This window comes from Columba livia, chromosome 27 (genome assembly GCF_036013475.1).
Source record: "Columba livia isolate bColLiv1 breed racing homer chromosome 27, bColLiv1.pat.W.v2, whole genome shotgun sequence".
In the NCBI taxonomy this organism is placed as follows: Eukaryota; Metazoa; Chordata; class Aves; order Columbiformes; family Columbidae; genus Columba; species Columba livia.
This window is the reverse complement of record NC_088628.1, coordinates 197457-215315: the sequence shown is the minus strand read 5'-3', so window position 1 is coordinate 215315 and position 17859 is coordinate 197457. Positions and strand designations below refer to the sequence as shown.

Here is a 17859-nt window from a genome sequence, read left to right as displayed (position 1 = left end):
GGCGGCGGCCACGGTGTTTGCCCTTCTTTGGGTATGTTGTACAAAGGTAGTGAGTCACTGCTCCATCGAGCGATAGTTACCCTGCTCCTGCCCTGTATTTGTGTTGTGTAGCCAGTGGGATTATTTATAACTCAGCCCGCATCCCGAGCCTATTGTTTCGGCAAAGAGCAGGAATGACTAGATGACTTCCTGAGTTTTTTTTTTTCTTACCACCCCCTCATTTTTTTTTTTAAATCTGCTTTTCCTTCCAAGTATTATATTCGCCAGTTGGATGCTCTTCCCCCCCGCATCTTCCCCTCCTGATTGTGCATTTGTGCCACTGCCGGTGTTGCTTTAACTCTAAAAAGTCTCCCAGGAAACACCGGGGTCCGTGCCCCGGGAGGGCTGGGACACCTTGGAGTGGCCCGGGGGCTCTCACCAGCCTGGCAGGCGCCGGGGACCGCGGCACGAGGCTCTGGCGCTGCCGCTAATGGGGCAGGAGTTGCCCGGTGCCGTGGATGCTGCGGGGTGCTGCACAGCCCTGGTGCGGGGTTGGTCCAGTCCAGCCACCGGCACGGGATTGCATCTCAGTGCTCTGGCTCTGCCCGTTGTCACTGCCCCGCCGAGCGTGTCAACTGCTGAAATACAAAGGTCTCACCTGAGCCTGCTCAGGGCAAAGCCATTTCCATGCTGGTGGAAGTGGCATGTCCAGCCCTGGGCACGTGGCAATGGTGGAGGTGGATGAAGCGCGTCCTGAGCTCCTGTCATTGCGTGTACAGCCACTTGCCCAGGGGCAATGGTGCCATCTGGGCAGAGTTCGCCCTCAGTCCTGGAGCTCTCCTGGTTCTTGTCCTCCTCCACTTTTTCCATCTGCCTGCAGTTGGAGGCAGTTAATTCGCTGCTGCTACTGCAAGACCCAGGAGTCACCACAATTTTAACTAAGCCCTTCTCTGGAAATTAGTGTGAGGGGTGGAGGTGTGCAAAATGGAGAAAAAGGACATGTGGGTGGTTTGTTTGCTCAGCCCATCCGAACCTTTGGAAGGAACGTGGAGGTTGAGCTTCCTTAGGGAGCAACACCCAGGACCCCGGCAGCTGCCGCCCACAGCTCCTCTTTGTACAGCCCAGGCCCGCTTGGGATCTTCTTGCTTGAAATTGTGGCACAAGACACCTGTTTTGGGTTTGCTTTAGTCTAATTCTCCTTCTGGCTGAGCAGGATGCTCTGAGGTGGTGCCCGTCCTGGCTGCGTTCCCTTCGTTAGCTTCATTAGCCTCTTCTCGGCCGTGGCGTAATGAGCAGCCGCTAAGGTTAATGAGGCCGTAGCCACAACCTGCAAAAGCGACCCAGGGGTGAAACAGCTAAAGAGGAACAGGCCTTTGCTGCCTTGTGGCCAGCAGAGATCCTGCACACGTCCTCTCGGTTTCTGTTAGTTCAGAACTCAAAACTTAGCGCTGGTGTATTTTTAAGCTCCTGTTTCTAGCTGAGGTGCCTGCAGATCCTTGCTTGTCCTCTGGCTGGTGGTAGAAGGTACCTCGTGGCCCCACTGGCTCAGGACCCGCAAGGAAGCGTGAAGTTGGGCCAGATAGAGCTCTGCTGCTCAGGTGTGAGCAGCCAGGAGTGGAAAATGAGTCCAGAATTCTGTCCTGTGGGGTTTTTGCATAATCTGTAGAGCTGGTTTTGCTTTTCCAGGTTTCTTGCAGTGCAGGGCACTGGATAGGGGAGAGAAACTGGAGCGTCGAGTGAGGTCCTGGGCTCGGGATGATGCTCCGAGAAGGACCTGGGAACCGAGGCATCTCAGGAAACCGGTGTCTGGAGCCACGAGCTCGCTGCAGGCTCCCGGGCTGCTCTCTGGGTTGCTTGTTGCAGTCAAACTGGGGAGTTTTGGGCCAGGCACTGATCTCGTGTCTTGTCGGAGCTGGTCCCAAAGCTGTTAGAGCCCCAGTGGAGCCATTTAGGGTTGCGCAGGAGCTCGATGATGCTTGTGCTGGTGCTTCTCCTTCCTGGGAGGCTTTTGAGCTGCTGTTCCCTGCCTAGGGCACCCTTCCCGTCCCAGACACACAGTTGCTTTGGTTTTATCCCCTTGCTGGAGTCTGCAGGCAGCGATCTCCCAAGTAAAGCGCCACTACAGTTCCTGTACCGCAGCGTTTCCTGGGTGCGGTGGGAACGCTGAGCCTGCATGGCACTGAATTCCCGCTGCTCCTCAGGTTCCTTTCGGCTGAAGTGTGTGGAAAATAAAGCCGAGGAAGAAGATGGGGAGCTGCCTTTCTCACTCCCTGCTGTGGAACCGCCGCGGCTGCGGAGCTCCGGCTCCGCGCGGCAGGGAGAGCCGCGAGCGTCTCCTGCAGCGGCGCTGCTGGGCCAGCTCGGGAACAGGGAACGGACCTGCTCCCCGCTTGCTTTCTGTTTTTAAAAGCCTTGTGGTTTTTTGTTCTGTTTTCTTTAAATAATACTCGAAAAAGTTGAAACTGCAGGACTGGTGCTTTTTTAACCAAAGAAGAAAACTGAAAGATCAGTGAGACGTTGTGGTTTGGATCCCCAGTTGGAAGGATTTTTGCACGCTCCGGCACAGGAGGCTGTCAGACCTGGTGAGCACAAGTGCTCACTCCAAGAGGTGGGTTAAAAGCTGGAGTTGTGTCTGTCCGCGCAAGTGTTTAAGGGATAATCTGTGTCGCTTCATATTGTGCCAGGAGAGGCTGCCTCAGCTCTGGTCTCTGCTGCTGCATTTCCCGCTCTGCCCTCATTTTTGGGGCAAGTCTCTGCATACGTACAATAGCTAGAAACAGTTTTGTTCCCTAGAGAGGCTTTGAGGTTTAACATTTATAAAACGCTTTGAGATCTGCAGATAAAGGAAAGCAAGACAATAAACAGCGACTGGGGCTGTGCCAAAGAAATACCCTGTATCAGCACAACAGAGTCGTGCAGGATTGGGTGGAGATGCCTTTTGTTAGAGGGCGAACAGCCGCTCCAGGAGCCACTGCTTCAGACGTGGTGGGACCCCCTATAACAGCAGCTGAGCCCCGACCCTGGTGTTTGAAAGAGCTTGTGTTAAGGAGGTAACATCTGTGGATCGAGGCACGTAGGTGAGTTTTTCCGCCCGGTGCTCTCGGGCTGTCCCGGGACTGAACTGGGTCTGGACGAGATGCTGCCGAATCGCTCTTTGCACTCCAGGCAGCGCATCATAAAATCCCCTGGTAAACTTAATCCACTCCATAAGCCTCGTTAACTTTCTTTTAACTGCCTGTGCTTGTCCTTAGAGTGAACTCCTTTATAGTCCCCCGAACAAAGGCGGGCAGGGACGGAGGACCCGGGTGGGCGGAGCACGCGGGGCCGGGACTGCGCGGCACCGGGGCGCTGGGCTGCTCGGCCGCCGGCTGCTCCGTGGACATGGCATCCCCGAGGGCGCCGCGTTGGGGTAGGTGTCCTGCCGGGCATCTGGGACTGTCCTGGCAGAGGGTGTGAGGAGGGAGCGCAAAGGAGTAATTTTGAGTGGCTCGCTTGGGAATTCTGCTCTCGAGGGGTCTGGAGGCTGGAAGTCTGCAGGGATCCTCCTCCCCACGCCCTGGGTACCTGCCTTTGGGTGCTGTTCAGCTTTTGGGCAGGAGTGGAGAGTGTTAGCGCTGCTTGAGGACACTTGATCCTGTTTTGGGAACAGGACGCATGCCTCTGCAAGGATAGCTCAGCTTTCCCTGCTGCTTCCCTGCCTTCCCCATAGCGTATAAGTCCCTTAAAACCCATTAAAGCAAGCTGCGGCAAGCGGCAGCACGAGCAGAGAAGGATGAGTGACCGCAGCACAAAATGAAGTTAATTGCGAGCCGAGGGTTTCTGGGTGAGGCGGTGAGCCCTGGTCCCTGCGCGTGGTTAACTGCGGTGCCAGCGGGGGACTCACCTGGGGTGGGGGGGTTTCCTTCCCCTACAGGGGGCTTGTTGCATGGCTTTTGTTGCAACTGGTTTTAGAAGCAAATCAAACCAATGGATGCCCAGCTCTCTGGAGATGGTCTTGCTTTAATTTGAGTGGCTCATACGTATTTCGTTTTAACTTGAGAGAAAGCGGTTTATCTGGATTGCTACAAATGGTGCTGAAATGAGGTGGGCAACAGGGGCTCCTGCTCTGGCTGAGAAACCTCCACCTCTTAGTTTGAAAGAAACATGGGCTTGTGTTTAAGTGAGGATTGTGCTGTGTGCTCTGAAGTGGGCAGAATTCCCTTGGGACGCTGGGGGGCAATGGAGGCTTTCGGATGCCGTGGAGATGGGGGGGAACAGACAGAATGGACAAAAACTCTGCAACCCCAGAATTAGCTTCCCACGAGAGTTAAACCTCTGTGCTCCTTGTCCTGATCAGCGCAGCCAGGTCCTTGAGTGTGATGGATCCCAGGCACTGGAGTGGTTTTACAAGGGTTTTCGCCTTGATTCTGCTTGTGGTCCAGAGGGTGCAGTGGACTAGCTCGCATCGAGGTGGCTGTCCCCTCCGGGCTCTGACCTGCTGCCGCTGCCACGGTGGCAGATGCAAACGGGGCTCTTGCTTCGCTGGGAGATGCGGGGCTGCAGTTTTGTGAACAGCTGAGCCGACAGTCGCCTGCCGCTGGCTCAGGTCTTCCCCTTCCCATCTGTCCTGGGGCTCTGGGGCATGTTCTGCTCCAAATGGGGAACTGATTTTTCATTGGGTTTCCTGCTGTCTTATGCGTTCAGCAGCCTCTGGAAACTTTGGTGAGCCCCAGAACTTTCTCAAGGTACATGCAAAGCACGAAGGGCCTTTCCTTCCAGAGCAGCAATGCCTCAAACCGCCCATGGGCCCGGTGCAGGCAGGAGCTTGGTCCATGGCCACGGTGTCCCGGGGTCTCCCCGGAGCAGACATGGTCATGTGCTGGAAACAGCCCCGTTGTTCGGCGGTGACTTTTATCCTGCACATGCGCAGGGTTTTCCTTGCTGGACTCAAGCTAGGGGTGTTGTTTTTTTCCTTCTTCTCGTTTTTATACATAGATATTCTTTCCAAAGTTGTGTTTGAAAGTGCAGCTGGTTTTCTGCAAGGCAGCAGTTTCTGCTCAGCTTTCACCATCCTGACAAAATGTGGAATTGCAGGTTTTACGCCCCTTCAGACAACCAGAGCTTCTGTGCTTTTGGGTTTTCATGGAGGAAAAAAATCCTTTGAGCTTCTTGTAGGTAAGAGAAAGCAAACTGCAAGCAAAATGTTAGAGAAACTTCTAAATGGTGAATTGTTCTAGACAGTTATATTGGTGTTCCTGATAAGAAGTGATACCACTCGTCTAGACAAAAGCAATAGAAGAGAAAACATCATGTAGAGGAGAGACAGACAAGATAATCTAATAGGTCCCTTTTTGTCTCGGAGTAGCTCGCGGCACTGACGTGAAGAGCGTTCAAAGAGCTCGGACTCCGGGCTGGATGCTCAGGCCGGGGGAGAGAACCGATCCCCGGTCCCGGCAGCAGTGGGGCCGTGCATGCCCGGCGTGGTGTGAAAGATGTACCTTAGGGGAAATGTTGCTCCCTGGTGTTGTAACAGTCAGAAGAATAAAACCTACTTTCGTGAGATCTTCCTGGGGCTTCCTAGGAGCTGTGGAGTGGGTTTTTCAGGGTTCTTTCTACTGTTGTTCGGATCAGCCCAAGGAGGATCAGCTCCTGCCGAGTGTCCTTACGTGATGCTCGAGTAGCACCCAGGAAATGGTTTGAAATGCACATACAGGGAAAAAAGCGTTGGTTAGTCCTAGAAAACAGAGGAGCTGTGGTACACCTTGAATGGCATGGTACATGTTGAGTGCCATCTACTGGCACCTCACCCGTGGCATTGACGTGTGTACCCGGGGAGAGGTGCCACTGGGGTCAGCACGGTGACGCCTGGTGGTGGTGGGATCCCCTCTGCTTGTTCGGCGATGTGCTCAGTGTCCCAGCAGTTTGTAATCCTGCCGGGGCAGGAGGAGCCAGAAGGAGGTATCTGCTGGTGGCACGTCCCAGCTGGCGCTGGGTGCTTCATATTGCGCCTCTGTGGCTGATTTAACGTGGGATGTGTCCGTCCTGCTGGTGGCAGAAGCCATTCTGGTCCCCTCCCTTGAACTGACCCCAAATTCTCATCTACCTACTGAACCAAATCAGGTGACAAAATCATGGAATAATTTTGGTTGGAAGAGACCTTTAAGATCACCAAGTCCAAGCAAACCTAATTCTGGCATTAACCCATGTCCCTAATACCCTCATCTATACCCCTTGTAAACCCCTCCGGGGATGGCGACTCAGCCACCCTGGGCAAGATCTGGATTTCTTTTAAAAAGCAACCAACCCGCCACCACCTGGTCCCTTAATCTCTTCCCCAGCATGTGGGCTGACATGCTGCTTCAGGACAGGGGTTGTGATCTGGTTTTAGGGACAAAGGGGCTCCGGGACTGGAGCAACTTTCCGGAGTCCCTTGGCGGACGTGTGACTAGAAACAGGCTCTCAACGCATCATTGATTTCTGCTGAGGTCAGGAGGCCAGCTGAGACCTTCCCTGGTGGGCTCCGCTCCATCGACACCAGCAGCCACTGGAAAGCTTAGAACATAGCTGATGGTTTCATGTTTTTCTTTCAGGTAAGCTCTTCCTGTGACTGTCCCTTTGGGTACAAGGGGAATTCGAGGCACAGAATGTGGTTATGCAAAGATGTGGATTCTGCGCAGGGGAAGGGACAAGTGGGCATCCTGAAGTGTTTCTATTTAAAGAGGGGGGAAAGAATTGCGGTTCTTGGAAATGGTGCTCTTAGTAGTAAGCTGATCAAATGCAGCCCTTTTAAATGCAGTTTACATTATCGATGGTATATTCAATTACAGAAATATTTGGCAGAGCTCTAAATAGGTCACATCTGTCCTTAAACTGTTATTAAGGTAAATATCTCACCGTGCTGTGTCATGTTAGCCAAATTCTGTAAGAATCCCCCAGCCTCTGTGCCTTGCATACTGGGTTTGCTTTGGAGGTGCCTTCGTAAACCTGGCTGGCATATTCTGGGGATATACGGGCGTTTGCAGTCCTGTGGCTGGGACTGACTGAGGGTTTTGGCTGCAGGTTGGTGGACCTGGTGTTGCCCACCAGTTGCCCTCAGACGGGTGGCGGCCACGGTCCCGCTGCACACCGGGAGGAACGAGAACACAAAGCAGGATCTTTGCCGTGGCCGCCGCGGTCCCGGAGCCCTTTGCCAGCGGAAGCTGAAGCTGGAGCTGGAGCAGGGCGCTCGGCCGGCCCGCGCAGGCATGGAGCAGCCGGGCAGCTGGCGCGGGAGGACACTTTGTTTGGGGAAGTTTTTCTCATTGTGTTGAACAATTCTTCTTAGATGATCCTTCCTGTGGGCTGAATCATCGTCTGGGTGAACACGGTGGTTCGGTCACATCCTGCACAGTCTGGGCATCCTGAGCTGGCTGGTGCTGGGCTGTCCAGCACCCTGCGGGATTGCAAACCCTGCGAGCTGGCTCGCACTAAGCGCTCTGGGATGGACCTTCGCCTCAGCCTTCCCTGTGGGATTTGTTTCTTCCCCTCGCTCCAGGGAGCTCCGCAGAGTAGGTGCTGATCTGTCAGCGATGGAGCAGACCAGCCATTCGGCACCGTCGCTCTCCCTGGCAAGAGAAGACTCACCGATAAACTACCAAGGCCGTTGTGGTTGTGTGTACGTGCATTTGGCCGTTTCCCTGTTTAACTTCCATGTAATTTGGAAGCAGTCTTTAATTTGTCTAATTTTTAACGGCCTCTGGCCTCCCTGCCTGCTGGTGTTGGGTGGGCTGGGAGGACTCATGTCCTTGTTTCATCTGAAATGTCTCTCTTGCAAAGTTTTGGGTGTTTTTTTTTGGCCAGGTATAAGGAAACAAGCTTTTGTCCCTTATTTTCTTGCTGGGTGAGTAATGGAAACCCAGTGGGAAGAGATTTTATCCCCCAGCAAAAGGACAGTGGTCTGGTTGCGTCTCTGATACCGTAATTTTATTTTACATTGCAAATGAAACAATACTTGGAAAGATGCAAATCAGAGCGGAAATAGAGGTATATGCTTCTAAGTAAAGTAGCGGGGGTGTAGGTGCCTGTTCAGTGCATCTGCGCCCGTGTGCAAAATACACAATTGCCTGCAAAATGTGAAGGGTCAATACGGGGCGTCTCGGGGGCCCCGCAGCGTCGTGTTCCGTTCCTCCCTGGCGCTGGGCGGCCGTGCGCGCTCGGCACACTGAGATCATTGTGTGGACAGCGCGCGCGTTAGCGCTGTGTCGGCGTCTTCCATGGGCGGGCAACTGGGTGCTAAAATAAATGAGCCGGAAAAAAACAGGATACAGATTTACCCTCGCTCTTTTCCCCGAAGCTTTCTGTTTAATGGAATATAACCCTTCGCTTTGTGAATAAGCGGGTATCTACTGAATTTAAGTTGTTTTGTGGTTGCAAAAACATTGTTGAATGCATGTGATGCAGAACATGAGTAAAAGTTCTCTATGGGGCTGTGTTCAGGTTTCAGTTTGCTTCCAGGATTGCAGGTCCTCGGTCCTATAGACACATGTGTGGGCTTCCAGCCGGGGGGGCACGAGTTGGGTGTTCGGACCAAGGTGCATCCTCATAGCTCCATGGGTTTTAATATTTATTTAACAGGATTAAACGTTTTCAAGTTGCATGTTTAGAAATAGCGCAGAGTAGTGTGACGGCAACGTTTGGTGAGCCCGGGTCGAGGGGCAGCCGGGGGTGACAGGGACAGCACTGCTGCTGCCCAGCGCCGCGTGGCTTTGTGCTGAGCTTTGGCAGCCCTGCGTCAGACCCACTTCCGATGCGGGGGTGTCTTCCTCAGCCCCCATCACGGAGCGGCCTGGGGACGCCTGAGGCGCTTCGTGTCACCCTCCCGGGAAGCGGGTCCCACAGGGCTGGCTCTGAGCCACCTCTTGCTCTTCTGCGGGGCTGGTGTCACCATGAACTGCTTCCAGCAGCTTGGTGGCTCATCCCCGACACCCAGCGCGGCCCCTCGTGCTCCTGCCATGCTCAGCGGTCCCTGCGGCCCTGCTTCGCCGTGTCACCGTGCAGAGGAGCCCAGGGCCAGCTGGTGGCAATGGGGTTCCTGCTGCATCCTCACGTCAGGTCTCTGTTTCCATCCACGAGGAGGGTGGTAGCAGAGCTGCTCCCTAAAATACGTGTTGATCCAAGGCATTCGCAAGGAAAAAGCGAGTTCACCTGTTACCAGGCTGATTCAAACCCGTGTTGCTCTTGGCCCATTTCCCTGGTTCCTTAGACCATCCTTGACATCCCGCTTCTTGCGGAGCATGGATGAGCTGTCGGGCTCGGGTGGAGGCTGGGGACAAGGGACATGGGTATGTCTGTCCCGGAGAGGCTGGGGACAAGGGACGGGGGGTTTGTCCCACAGGCTGCTGACCTTTCAAAAGCTCCAGCTGGTCAAGCCCCGTGTTATCCTCCGTCTCTTTGTCATGCTGCTCCTTTGTGCTCTTGTTTTGTCATTGCTGTGCCTTTGTTTTTACAGCTGTGGGAAGTGTTTGGAGCTTTACAGTTTATTTTCTTCGCTCTGGTTGTCGTCACAGGTTTGTTTTCGTTCTCCCCGTGGCATCTCGCTGGCTTTCCGAGGGGCTGGGCCCGCTCTGCCCCCTGTGCCTGCGCACTGGACGGAGCTGCCTTCTGCCCTGCGCTTCAGAGGCCCCGTGGCCTCGTTAGTTCAATAAATCCTGCCCAGTTTGGCCTGTCCTCCAGGCGGAGCGCAGCCCAGCCGTCTGCCGCTGGCGTGCACCGCAGGACTCTGGGTCTGGTCCTTGGCCGCGCTGTGGACGCCATCAGTCCCACCATTGGTGCCATGTGCAGTTGGTTTACAAGGCCTTGATGAGGTTTGGGCTGGTTTGGGTGATTTATTTCCTTAATTATGACTTTAAGCAGGGAATTACCAAAAAGCCACTCCCCAAAACACAGTGGGGACCTTTCTGTAGGGTCTGCAAACAAACTTGTTTCTAAAGTGAAAGGTGGTTGAATTTGCTTGTTGGGTTTTCTTGTTAGACCTTCTGTGCCCCTGTGCTGGGCACTGTTTTGTACACTTATTTTTCTCTTCTGGGGCGTTCCTGGGATGTCGCCCCCTGAAACCAGCCTAGGAGCTGCCTTGGGACCTGCCGTGTCCTTTGGCGTCACCCGTGGGCTGTGACAGTGGAGCAAAGCAACGTCCTGACCCCCAGCAGAAGCTGGGAACACAAGTTCATTTTGAAATGCCATGTGCGTGGTGCCCCAGACCGTCTTCCAAAAGACTAGGAATAACCAGACTATTTTGGCTTTTTTTACCCTTTTTCTGGCTTTTTTCTTTGGTGTTGGCTGTAGATTTAATGTCTGTCCCTACTCTTCCAAAGCCAATGGGGAATGGATTATTTTTCCCCTCTCTCTGACTGGGACCATTCCATCTTTCCACAGCCCCAAACATTTCCAAAAGCCCCGCTCGGAGTGTGGACCGTGCAGAAGCTGCTGAACCAGAATGCAGCATGGGAGATACCAGAGCAGGTGCTGTGCAGAGGAATTAATGGTCACTGAATGGTGGCATCAGCTTTTTTTAAGTCAAAAATTGTCCCCGAGTGCGCGTTGGGGCGGGAGGCAGCAGCGAGCGCTTTCCTGGGGGCGGGGGCGCAGGGGCCACTGTGGCATGAATGTGCGTGTCTTGGCTTGGAGTTCTTGCTACGTTCATCATCACAAAGATAAACGGGCAGCGTCTGCCCTGTAGATCTTGTAGGGGTTGGTGTTAGCGGGCTCCGAGATGATGTGTTTCTTTAACGTGTGGGTGCAGTTGCGTGTGTGCCGTCATTGCTGCCCTCGGCCTCGCTGGTTGTCCTTGTGGTGGAGCGAGTCCCGAGGAGCCGCAGGACTGACCCGGGGCCGGAGCAGCTCTGCTGGGGACAGGCTGAGAGCTGGGCTGTTCAGCTGAGAAGAGAAGCTCCGGGGACCTCATTGTGGCCTTTCCGGACTTAAAAGGGGCCCAAAAGAGAGATGGGGACAGACTTTTGAGCAGAACCTGTTGCGATAGGACAAGGGGTGATGGTTTTAAACTAAAGGAGGGAGATTCAGGCTGGACATGAGGAAGGAATTGTTGTCCTGAGGGTGGTGAGAGCCTGGCCCAGGTTGGCCAGAGAGGGGGTAGATGAACCATCCCTGGAGACATCCCAGGCCAGGCTGGACGGGGCTCTGAGCACCCTGAGCTGGTGACGATGTCCCTGTCATGGCGGGGGGGCACTGGGGAGCGGGGGAGGTCCCTGCAACACAAACTGTTCTGTGAGTCTGCCCAAAGCGTCTCCTGGCCCCCTTGCTGCTCCTGGACAGGTCGGGAAGCCGACAGCACGCAGGGCAGGGGTCAGGACCCGGCTGGAGAGCAGCGTGGCTCCATCCATGCCATGCTTGGGCAGGACACTGTGGCACCCACCAAATACTTCATTTCTCCCCAGGCAGCAGAAAAGCTGGGCCTTGCTGTCTCCACCGTCCAGCCTTGGTCCAGCCTCAGTTTTGGAGGCAGTGGAGGGGGTGGGATGGAACGGAGCTGCCCTGCCTGGGGCAAGGCCTCCAGGTGGGTGTGATGGGTGAAAACTAGTAGTGATCAAAGCAAGAAGAGGGGCTGCAAGGGTGGCATCACAGGGATCCTGTCCTGCCCTCCAGGTGTTTGGCACCACTTGCTTTTGGGGGAGTTCTTTGACCCTTTTTCTTTTTTCTAAATTGTTTTGTCATGTGCCGGGAAAAGGAAGTGAACAAATTGTATAGTCCTGTCCACAATTGACGTCCTGTAAACAGCTACCGGCTGCCTTCCATTCACAGCTGTTTTTTCCTATTGGGGGTGGATGAGGCTGGAAAATAAACAGGCAGAGCTGGTGGCTGCTCCCAGCACCCCGTTGTCCCCTTGCAGGGGCTGTGCCGGCACCGAAGCGCCGTTCCTGGGCCGTCTCTGGATGCCGAGGTGCATCTGTGGCCTTTTCCTTGCCAAGTGCTGGCACACAGGTCTGGGGAGCCTGGAGAAAAACAACTTTGCTAGTTTTACTGGGACTAAAGCTAATTACCAGTTGACTAATTTTATTGATTTCAAATCCCTTTTAGCAGAGGTTTTGCTGTGAGGCTGATCGCCAGAGCGATTAGGACACAAAGCTGCTTAATTTTGAAGTGTTTATCAAGCAGCCTTCTGTCACCTCTGTTTCAAATCAAATTACCGTGACACCAGCGTCTCTATCCGTGGGGCCTTCCTTGTACCGTTCCACCTCTGACAGAGGCCGATGGGGAGCAGGGTCTCCCCGTTGGGGCTCAGGGCCGAGCTGAGGTGGAGCGTGTTCCTGGGACAGGCTCGGAGGCTGCTGGCTGCGCGGTGTTTGTTCCCACGCCCCAGTCCTGACGCAGCCCATGGGTGCAGGGCTGAGCACGCTGCCCAGCCCCCCGGGCCTTGCTGCGGGCACCGTGTGCTCATCGGTAAACCCGTGAAGATCATAGTATCACGGAGTCATTTTGGTTGGAAAAGCCCCTCAAGATCATGGAGTCCAACTGTTCCCCAGCCCCGTCCCTGCCCCATGTCCTGAGAACCTCATGTCCGTCTGTCTGTCCAGCCCTCCAGGGCTGGTGACTCCAGCACTGCCCTGGGCAGCCTGTTCCAATGCCCCACAGCCCTTTGGGGAAGGAATTGTTCCCAGATCCAACCTCAGCCTCCCCTGGCGCAACTTGAGGCCGTTTCCTCTGCTCCTGGCGCTTGTTCCTGGGGAGCAGAGCCCGACCCCCCTGGCTCCAAGCTCCTTTCAGGCAGCTCAGGGATCAGAAGGTCTCACCTCAGCTCCTGTTCTCCAGCTGAACCCCCAGGTCCCTCAGCCGCTCCATCACACTTGTGCTCCAGCCCCTCACCAGCCCCGTTCCCTCCTCTCCACTCGCTCAGCACCTCAAGACCTTTCTTGGCGTGAGGGGCCCAGAGCTGCCCCCAGGGTTCGAGGTTTGGGCTCCCCAGTGGCATGGATGGAAGATACCATTTTCATGGCAGCTGTGGCTGCTCCTGAGCCTGGTCCAGCCACACCAGGGGCTTGGCCTAAATATTTCTAATAGACTTTAAAAAAAAAAAAAAGCCTAGCCCAGTGACTTTGGTGGAATCAGATTAGGGAGGGTGCTCTGGTGCTGGCAGATTGCAGAGGCAGCACTGGGGGGGGAGGGAAGGGCTCAGCCGCAGCTTGAGCAGCATCCCTGGGGTGTTCCCCGCTGTCACCTGTGGGGCTGCTGTGACGCTCCCCTTGCTGCATCCTCCGGACACGGAGAACTGCGTGCCTTCAAGCATCCTTGGTGCAGGATATAAGAGCAACATCTCTGGATATTGCTGCACAAACAGTTTCCAAGGAAAAATACCTGTTTTTGGGGAAAGATGTCCTGCTCTGGGTCTGGAGGGCCAGCTGCCCAGCCCCAGCCCAGCACTGCGCCCGGGGGCCTTGGGGGCTCTGGTTGTTGAGACCAGAGCAGCATCTCTTGGCGCAGCATTTTGGACCCCAGGGGCGCCATGGGGGCTGGCAGCTGCACAGCGGGAGCTGAGCGGGAGGGACCGTGCCTGGCTGCTGTGGCGTGGGGATGGTGCTGGAAACCCCACGCCACTCTCCTTAGTGCCTTTTCTTGTTGAAGAATACTGTGTTTGAAGTGTTTTTTGGTTCCTCCTGGGTGAGGAACGGCTCCCCGTGCCCGATGTCACTGGTCACATGTGCTTGGCCTTTGACTCTGTCTCTCTCTCGGGTGAAGGCGTTTTTTGCTGAGACTAAATGTGGACAAATGATTTTGATCCGCGCTGGGAGCTTAGGATGGATTTTGTCTGTCAGCTCTTCTCAGCCGCGGCACAAAAATTGTAAGGGAAAAAAATTACTGTCTGACAGCTACATCTTATTCTATTAGTATGTTTTAATTAGAACATGAGCAAGAAATATGTTATGAATATTCATGATCAGGGTTATTAAAATGCACAATTAATCTGTGCGCTTTTTAATAACTGTATTAATGGAGAGAGGAGGTTGTTCCTATTTTTGTCTTTTCTGAATAGGAAAGTGTGCCTTAACTTGGTTAGCTGGAAAATGGGTTCATTGTGAAGTGAAGCTGGCTCCCGACAGCAGCGTTCACACGTGGGCGTCTCTGAGGCTGCGCACGTGCCCTGTGCTGCAAGAACCTCGCGAGCGTGGTGACACCGTGCGCTTGGAAAACGGGACGTGCCGGAATTCGGCTCGCTGGTGCAAACGCAGCTCAGCCCCGCGCCACGCGAGCTTTGCACCATCTCACTGACTTGGATTTCAGATCCTTTGTGTGGGACCACCTGAGCCCTGTCCTTCTCGCCCCATTATCACCTCTTAAGACGTCAGCTACAATACAGGTTGGGTCACTTAGATCACTCATGGAGGGCTGCAGAAGCCTCCATTTCCTCTACAAAAATGAATAGGCTCAGTTAAAACCAACCAACCAACAACAACAACAACACGCCCGAAACCAAACTAAACCAGAAAAAACAAACTAGTGATTTCTGAATGCCCCAACAACTCAAGTTCTGCTCATTTTAGAATGAAAAATACACAAAGATCCCAGTTCCAAACAGCTAGTGACTTAAAACAGTTAATACAAGAGGGCAAAAAAAGCATAAGGACGGTTACACGGATTGGAGCAAAGGTGCTTCCAGGTCGTGTCAGGGCTCTGACCGTGACCAGCCTTCCCTGTCTTCTGCTCCCTCCTCTTCCCCAGTGCCAGGCGATGCCTGCGGGGGGGTCAGGGTCAGGGGCTCTGCCGGCGGGAAGCGTGGCCGCGCTCGGTGCTCCACCTCTTTGGGGATTTTATGGTGCAAGCGGAGCAAAACCCTGCTGGGGGTTCCTGAAGCGCTGCCTGTGGCCGGACTGGGGGGTGTTGCAGGGTTGGCAGAGGGCCTTTTGCTGCCAAATTTCAGATCCTTCCTCCCGTACAAAGGGAGGAGCAGGTTGGGATTGAATGTGGGACGGATGCCAGAAGTCGAAAGCGGGCAGTCTGTTTTTTCCTGGCTTCATCCCAGAAATCCCCAACTCCTTCAGACACCTGCAGGCTGAATTGACTTTTGCCGGCACCTTTCATGCTGGTGACTGCAGCTTGGGGAAGGCACGAGACCTCTTTTTGCAGCAGGTTTCAGGCGTTTGCTGTCACGGGCACATTTGGAGGCAGCCGAGCCTTGGGGTGACTTGCAGAGCTGTGTGCCACCTGCTTTGCTGCTGGCATGGGAGAGCAGTAACCTCACTTCACCTTGGCAGCCGTGACCGCGTGTCGCTGGCACCGGGAGGCTTTCCCCGGGCCGGGGCTGCTCAGCCCAGCTGCACGTCGCCCAGGGGCTGGAGCATCTCTGGGCGAGCGGCTCGTCCTTCGCAGCCCACCGTGCTGTGTGCCAGTGGAGCCCCCAATGTGGTTCATCCCCTCTGGTGGCACCGCGCTGTGGCGGTCACTCGTGCAGAGGGTTCTGCCACGTCTAGGGGTTGCATGAGCCTCTTGGCCTCGGCTTTTGTCACCTGTACCGCCTGCCGTCTCCTCTTCCCTCCTTTGTGGAGGCCTGGCAGTGACTGATTTTTTTTCAGGAATGTTGGCAAAAAATTCATCTTGGGCTTCTAGGCACCCAGATGTCCTCAGAGCGGCCCCAGCCCTACTGAGCACCCCTCCCTGTGCATCCCGGCCTGCGGATGCTGCTCTGCCACCGACGCGTCTGGGACAGGGGCGGGTGGCTCTGCGGGAGGACAGGGTGACCTGGCACCCGCGAACACGCGTCCTGCCCAGTGCAGGGGTGAGGACACCTGTGCCTCAGCTTCCCCTCTGGCTCTGGGGCTCCTGGGGCGTCTCGTGGGGCCACCAGCCTCAGCCTCAGCCCGGGCGGTGCCACCGTCCTCGTCCTCCCCGTGCGAAGGGCCGAGCTTGCCAAGGATGGCTGAGGCTGCGGTTCCTGCTCATGTCTTCGCTCTGACCGTTGGGAACCTTTAAAAACACCCGTGAAAGCAAAATGAATAGAGAGGAGCGTTTTTGCCTCCTGTTCTCGGCTGGTGTTTGCAGGGTATGCAGATGAATTGCTTTAGAAAAACACATTAGCAAAGCAAAAGTTTATTCTAGGAAGTAGGAGGTGGGAGAATTGGCAGTAATTCTCCCTAGTATCCAAGGTATTATTAGAGGCTTATCCCTGCTCTGCACAGTAATCACATTGGAAATTTTTGATTAGAAAACAAAATCTAAATGAGAATTATGAATATTCATTAGGTGTTGAGATTAATATGCATAATTATGCAAATTAGACAGCAATTAAACACCAATTCTCTGGGGAAATGATTAACACAAAGGCACAGAAATAGAAGGATGTAATTTGAAAGAAGTTTCTGGTTAAATGAACAGTAAGGGGAGCGGAGGAGACAAATACACAGCGTGTTTGCCATAATAATCAGCTTTGCTAAAATTAAATTGGAGTGTGCCCTGCAACCCTGCCTTGCCCTGTGTCCTTGCTCCTGCACGCACCCCTGTCCCTGTCACCGTCCCTGTCGCCGTCCCTGTCACCATCCCTGTCACCATCCCTGTCACCGTCCCTGTCACCGTCCCTGTCGCCGTCCCTGTTGCCGTCCCTGTCCCCGCTGCTCAAGTGGGTCTCTGCTCCTGGAGGAAAACCTCGTGTCAGGCCCTGCCAGCGCCTTCGAACGGGGAGATGCCGACTCGAGAGGACGCGGACCGGCGCGGTGGGGAAACCCGCGGTCAGGCTCTGCCAGGGAACGTTTCTTCCGTGCGGTTGTGGTGCCACCTTGAACTGCGAGAGCTTTGCTCCGTGTGACTCTGGGGTTTTTTGTCCTGGTTCACTGTCTCCCCTGGGTCCCTTGTGTGCCAGTAGCCCAAGGTGCGGCCAGGGTAGACCTGGCAGAGGATGGAGGATGATTTCCTACCGCACATTGTAAAACCCTCCTGTTTCAGTCCTTTGCCATTTTTGGGTCGGATCCGCTTTGCCAAGGCTACACTTGAAGGGCTGAAAATGAGACAGATAGGAGCCTGCTCTGGTGGTCCCTATGCTGGCAGTGCACCTTCCTCTTAAATAGCAAGCGCCCTTGAATGACCAAGCCACAGGTAACGTTGTACCCCCAGCAGTTCCATCTGGGGCTTTCAGGTCTGGGCACTCGTTTAATCTGCGGGGGTGCGATGAAGGGCAGAGTTTGGTCCGTGATATAGCAGCACTGTGGGCAAAAATTAGATCCTGCTGGAGCATCAGGGTGCACGCGATGTGTTTTTAACTCATCGTGCTCTTCGCCATCGGTCTCTGGGGAGAAGAGATTCATTGACACTTTCTGGAGTAAAGCGAATTACAACACTCATTTCTCCCCTTCCCGCTGCCCTGTGTTTTGAAGTGTTTCCAGGCCGTGGTGGGATTTGCTTTGAAGTTTGTGGAATAAACTCCCGTCTGGAGTGGGAAGGATGAGGAGGGAGGGGGAGGATCAGTCACGCCAAATGGAAGTGGTTTATTAGTGAAAATATTGTTGTGTTTGTAGAAGGAAGAGTTAATTTTGCCAGAACACCTTTGAGGCTTTGCTGATAAAGCAAGAGTAACCTTTGTTCTTCCTGTTTTTTGGCAGGTTTGGATGAAAGACCAGGATCAGGTTCCTGGGGAACGGGAGATCAAAACAGCTCCACGTTTGACCAAGGAAGGGTAAGGACGGAGCACAAACACCGAGCTCCAACCAAAACAAACAGGGGCTTTACCGTGAGCTTGTGCGCAGGTCGGGTCTAACCCTGGAACAGCTTTTCTTGCCCCATTTTGGACATTTGACGCCCTGTGAGGGTGACAGTGGGGGAGGGGCCACCCATCCCCATCTTCCCGGGTTTTGCTGCCTCGAGGTCCCCCCGGAGAGGCTTCTTCACCAAACGCCTCCCAGACCCACACCCTCGGCTTTGGCGTGGGGA

General features: G+C 54.6%; 1 protein-coding gene across 40 annotated transcripts in view; it reads left to right on the top strand.

The window, feature by feature from the left end:
- Nucleotides 1-17859, top strand: part of TCF3 (transcription factor 3) — a 72910-nt gene that overhangs the window by 18911 nt on the left and 36140 nt on the right. For 19 of the 40 annotated variants that reach the window (XM_065042009.1, XM_065042003.1, XM_065042011.1 and 16 more), the window contains one exon: nucleotides 17532-17605. In XM_065042009.1, the coding sequence (XP_064898081.1) occupies nucleotides 17532-17605 (74 nt within the window). Of the gene's footprint in view, nucleotides 1-3316; nucleotides 3389-10368; nucleotides 10456-17531; nucleotides 17606-17859 lie in introns of those variants that run through there. The other 21 variants (XR_010468217.1, XM_065041998.1, XM_065041986.1 and 18 more) reach the window with 5 other exon arrangements.